General features: G+C 38.0%; 1 protein-coding gene across 47 annotated transcripts in view; it reads left to right on the top strand.

The window, feature by feature from the left end:
- PTPRD (protein tyrosine phosphatase receptor type D) overlaps positions 1 to 6,000 on the top strand; it is a 2,344,803-nt gene that overhangs the window by 2,198,690 nt on the left and 140,113 nt on the right. For all 47 annotated transcript variants that reach the window (XM_037744085.1, XM_037744087.1, XM_017544042.2 and 44 more), the window contains one exon: positions 1,421 to 1,630. In XM_037744085.1, coding sequence (XP_037600013.1) covers positions 1,421 to 1,630 — 210 coding nt within the window. The remainder of the gene's footprint in view (positions 1 to 1,420; positions 1,631 to 6,000) is intronic.

The following is a 6,000-nucleotide window of genomic DNA, read 5'->3' as shown; positions in this document are numbered from 1 at the left end:
CTCTCGGCTCACTGCAACCTTCGCCTCCCGCATTCAGGTATTCTCCTGCCTCAGCCTCCTGAGTAGCTGGGACTACAAGCGTGTGCCACCATCCCCGGCTAATTTTTTAGATATATATTTTTCAGTAGAGACGAGGTTTCACCATGTTAACCAGGATGATCTCACTTGCCTTACCTCATGATCTGCCTGCCTTGGCCTCCCAAAGTGCTGGAATTACGGACGTGAGCCACCACGCCTGCCCTTACTAGATCATTGCTATTTATAAAAACAGGGCTAGTAAATAGTTTTGCTGCACTGTTTTCATAAGTATCTTAATTTTGTTTATCAAGGTTCATTCCTTTTTGCAGTTTCTCCTCAAATACACGGACTTTTCTATTAATACACAGATAGTAAAATAAATAAAATAAAAGTTATTTCCAAGAAACTGGCAAAAAAAAATTCCTGCTTACATCAACAGGCATCCCAGACTAATGCAGACCTTTTTCTTGTTAAACCCTGTAACATACCAATTTTAAATGGAGATGACAAAGGTAACTTTGAGATCCATGTTCATAACTGCTGTTAGTATGATATTCCCATAATAAAGGAGTCCATGAAAAACAATAGATTATCCAAAAATAAATTCTACCTCTTTTCTTTAGAAATACATGAAGGATTCATATATACACATGCATGTGTGTTTTCTTCAGGGTAGTACTAACATTAATGTTCATCTACCTTGCCTGTATCACCCAGCAAGATATACATACTCCCGAGAGGTCGATTCTAGAAAAAGTTACCGCCATGATAAAGTGTAGGGAGGTGCATCCCAATTGCCCAAACAAGGAGCTCAGTCAAGCCAGAAATTGGTTAATGAGTAACAATGTCTATTTACTATGTATACATTAAAAATTATTTGTTGGATTCTGCTTCTGCTGATTTGAGGGAATTTGTATCATATGAATTATTTCATTACTAAAAACAGTCTAAAATGTTACTAACCTCTTCTAAAATGTGGTCAGATTTAAAGATTTAGATGGCTTTGTGTGAGGTTACTACTTGTTTAATAAATCTCCTGCAAGGCAAGGCTTTTATGAATCAAGCTGACTTTTTTCCTTAGACAGACAAGTTATGATGTACTATTGCTCTTTGAGAGAATTTCATTAGTGTAGGAAATGAAATGAGCTACAGTAAAGGATCTAATTGCCCTGTGTTTATAGCCTGGACCTTGTAATAACAGTCCAGTATCTTACCTTAACAGGAAGAGAAGCGTTTGAAATATTGAGAGAACTGAGATTTAGTGATGCCAAGGTGCTATATGAAATGTGAACACACTGCATTTGGGTTGGTCCTAGTTCTGAATTAATTTCCCTCATTAAATTACCAGTAAGTTGGGTTATTGTTTACAGGTCTTTTTCTGTTTCCCACTTTTTTCCTTAAGCTGCTTAAGGAGATATCTAGGAAACGCAGAAGCATCCGTTATGGGAGAGAAGTTGAATTAAAGCCATATATTGCCGCTCACTTTGATGTCCTTCCCACTGAGTTCACCCTGGGGGATGACAAGCATTATGGTGGATTTACAAACAAGCAACTCCAAAGTGGTCAAGAATATGTCTTCTTTGTGTTAGCAGTAATGGAACATGCAGAGTCTGTAAGTTAATTATGATGGCATCTGTTTCCTATGGAATGCTTATACATTTTCACTGGAATGTGGTTATTTAGGGATTTGTAGATATATCCATCCCCATATTTCTCATGAACGCTTATTAAGTGTAATAACAGGTTGCCTATTCTTTCAACATTGCTGAGTGTACTCCTCAAGATTGCATCACAAATGAGACTGTGTCTCTGATGAAGGAAATTTAGGTGGCCCTCTAGTTTATGAAGTTCCAGATCTATACGACATGATCCTTGATACCTTTTGATGTAACACAGAGCCATCATTGCTCACAAACTCCTTCCCTCATCCTTTCAAAATAACTATTGTCCAAAAAAAAAGAGACTGTCCTCATCTTGCATAATACCTGATTGACATTAACCCCTGTGATTATCGTGGAAATTCACAAGTTCTGCCATTCAACGTGGCATATTTCTGGAAATAATGATTTTAGGGGTGATTGTATTTATTCTCCTGCATCTGCCAAGTGAGATGACAGTGCCTCTACCCAGATTCGTGAGGAAGGTCTGTCTAGAAAGAGACAAATACAACAGCTTCTTTAATTATAGAAATTTATGAGTGACTGTATCAGTGAAAAGCCAAGAAAGTTAGACAATAATTTAATTAAAAAGACAATTCCTAAGATATTCTAAATAATGAGTTTCCTTCTTTTATGTAATTCATCTTGCTTATATGTCATTTTATGCTTCAGTTGCTTTGAATGTTTTAAAAAAAGAAAGGGAGAGATACTGTAGATGGGAAGAGGTTGAATTTTGAAGTGGCAGTACACGCGAACATTTAATATACATATTTTAAACTTCATTTTTCTAATCGGGGTCTAAATATGACAGGTGTGGCAAACAATTGAGCCAGTCATTTCCTGTATAAAAGCAGCTCACGATGTATCAAAGATTTCTCGACATCAGGTGTTAGTGTGTACAGTGGGGCCTCTCTTCAAGTGACTGAAAGAATTCCCCTGTGGAAAATCAAAACACAAAGGCAGCCTCTCTGCCTGGTTTACCTTTGTGCTCAGAATGTCATTTGAAAACAAAGCGATGGCCTTCCTGGAATTTTAATGTACAGATATGCTTTCTCTTTCTAGTTGAAGGTTTTAAGGCAGAACATCAAGGGAATGGAATGTTAAGAAATCATCTTTTTCTTTTATTCAAAAGTGACTTTTAAATATTTGAGAGGAATTTTCTTTTAATAGCTCTAGGAACGTTTCAGAAAGCATACTCAGAGCATTGAGGTAGATCAGAGAATCTTGCAAAGAAGAGAAATCTCATTCGATCCTGCAGACTCAACCACTGCACCACTCTGGTTTCTGATGCCTTCCACTAGAGTTTAAATGTGTCACAACTGATGAACAGCCTGTCCCTTTCTTTAGTATGTCATCTGCTTATTAATTATAGAATTAAGATTTTTTTTCCAAATGTGTGAAGGAAGTTGCCCCTTTATCATCTTTCTCAGCATTGCTTTCAAATATATATGATATGTATTTCTTTTCCATATCATATATATTTTCAGGCCTAGAAGAGACATATCCAGTTAGAGTCATTTTGCAGTGAGAAAGCCTTTGTGTAAGTCTGAGATTTCTCTAACAGATTGTAACAATGTTCCTAACCATTCCGAGGGTAGACTGGTAATTTGCAAAGAGAAAATACTTTTCCCTCTCCCTCAAAGACACAAGCTATCCCCTAATCCATTATCTCCTATTAAGAAGATCAGATAACTGGTTTGGGATGATCCAAAATTTAATCTCTTCTTTTTCTCATATGCACAAGAAATTATACATTTCATGAGGCTGGAATCATTTTATGACTGTTTTCATTTTCACACATCTCTGTTTCTTGCATGGGTTGGAAATCTTTGTTCTTTGGGAAAACCTGTGCTTAAACTTCCATCTCAATGAACCATGATTATTATCTTTTTATTTATTTATTTTGAGACAGAGTCTTGCTCTGCTGCCCAGGCTAGAGTGCAGTGGCATGATCTCGGCTCACCGCAACCTCCGCCTCCTGGGTTCAAATGATTCTACTGCCTTGGCCTCCCAAGTAACTGGGGCTACAGGCACATGCCACTATGCCTGGCTAATTTTTTATATTTCAATAGAGATGGGGTTTCACCATGTTAGCCAGGATTGTCTCGATCTCCTGACCTTGTGATCTGCCTACCTCGGCCTCCCAAAGTGCTGGGATTACAGGTGTGAGCCACCTCGCCTAGCCTCTGATTGTTATCTCAAAGGCTCTTTGTAAAGAATTTCAAATCAGACAGTTTTGCTTACTGCTGTCTATCAAACAATTTGAGCATCACCTACAAAGGGAAGGGGTAATGTATAAACCAAAACAATTATGTAAATAATTATCTTTCTCAGATATATAGTTCTTTGCCAAGTCCTTTGTGTCAAACCTCATACCATACACATCCTTTTGTTTTTTAGCTGCTTCTGAGAAGCTTGGAAATATGGATTGAGTTTTCATCTTCTTTTCATGCATTAGAAAATCTGAAAATTTAGTCAGTCTCTTTCCTGGGCACAATGAAAAAAATGAGAAAGAAGAATAGTATACAGGCATTGAGTGGAACGTTTGTTCTCCTGTTTGATGGCTGAGCTCATTGTACTTAAGTTCAGAATAGATGCCATAAACACAAATTTTTAAAGATGCAGGTTAAAACACTTAAATATATGTACTGATCATGAAAAATGAGCAGATATACCGATGTCTTGATAATTTCAGCCATTTGGAAAGATGAACATTTTATTTTGCCTTATTCAGCCAAGATTTGCTGAGAACCCACAAAGTACAAGAGTCAGTGCTAGCTGCTTTCAGCATATAAATGCAAATACTATATAAATCCCTACTTCTAGGAGTTTGTAGGTTCACCAAAGAAAATGGACCAATGACTGCTAATCAGTTAAAAAGAGGTGGTTTCATTGGAGACAGTACTCAAATGGGGGCCTGAAGCGTTGTTCAATTTCAGGGGCTAAATGTTGTGGAACTTGTGAGGGAGTTGAGGAACAAGAATAAGAGCATTTAGGGAGTAGCAGCAAGAAGCTCACTGTGATGGATTGTGTTGTATGCTGTAAGCAGTTTAAAGTAAAATTGTGGATGCCCTTGAGAACCATGCTAAGTTGTCTCCATTTTATTTGGAAATCATGAGAGAGCTTCTTGAAGTCTTTGTAGTTGTAGTTTAGGATGATACCTCTAACAGCAGTGGAGACTATTAGAGGAAGGAAGAAACTTTTGGTATGTTGAGGAACACATCAATGAGGTCCTAAAGAAAAGTGCGCTCATGAGACTGGAAGGAGAGCAGACGGACCTGGAGGTCACTGATGAGCTAAAACCAGTGTTTCCATTCTATTCCTGTTATTATAAGGTAAAATCAACATCCATTCCTAGAAACTGAGAGGATGAGAGTATTTGGGAGGTCAGGAGGAAGGGAAGGAATATCTGGGAAAAATTAAGAAATTTATACTTAATTTGAGTATATATGTAGTAGTCTTTAGACATGACTGAAAATGAAGATCTGGTATTTCATAGAGCATCTGAGTTTAGGAACATTAATGAAGACATAGTCTGCATGGAGGCTGATAGTTAAAGCTTGGGCTGACCTTGCCAGGTACGAGAGGACAAAGATGCTAGTGGAGAATAGAACTTAAGAGCGCTGGTTCAGGGCCAGGCACGGTGGCTCACACCTATAATCTCAGAACATTGGGAGGCCGAGGCTGGAGGATTGTTTGAATTCAGGAGTTCGAGATCAGCCTGGGAAACATAGTGAGACCCATCTCCATAATAAATTTTTTTGGGGGAAAGAATGTTAGTCTATAGGATGGAGTCAGAGGCAATTAACTCAGCAGGGCTTGAGCAGTTTGAAAGATTAGGATGGAAGACAGAAAAAAAGAAGGCTTTATCCACAGTGGCAAATCTGGAAAAGTTGCCTAGAAAGGTAAAGAGTAAATAAAGACGATTCGTTTTGGCAAATTAAAACAAAAATAGGACCAATGGTGGTGCTGGAGTGAGAAGAGCTGAGGAGTGAGTGATAGGAGAAGCAGAGCAGCTAGTGGATATGGATTTGTCTCTGCTGGACGGAGAAAGTCGAAGACAGGGCCTTGAAGGGGGCAGGGAGAGTCAGGAAGATGTTTTCCTGATACAGACTCAAATAGGACAGAACTAAATAGGATGGGATTTCACAGAAATAAAGATCGTAGATATTTAGTCCATTTCTTCTCCAAGTAACTGTATTTTTAAAAAGTATATTATCAATTGTCTATCGGGAACAAACATACCAGTCTCTGAGCAATAACTATAATAAAACAAAATGAGAACTGCTAAATTCTTTTAAGTACTAAAAACTCTCTGTTTTAC

This window comes from Cebus imitator, unplaced genomic scaffold (assembly GCF_001604975.1).
Source record: "Cebus imitator isolate Cc_AM_T3 unplaced genomic scaffold, Cebus_imitator-1.0 Scaffold164, whole genome shotgun sequence".
Lineage (NCBI taxonomy): Eukaryota > Metazoa > Chordata > Mammalia > Primates > Cebidae > Cebus > Cebus imitator.
The sequence above is the reverse complement of the archived record's forward strand: the minus strand, read 5'-3'. Positions and strand labels throughout refer to the sequence as shown.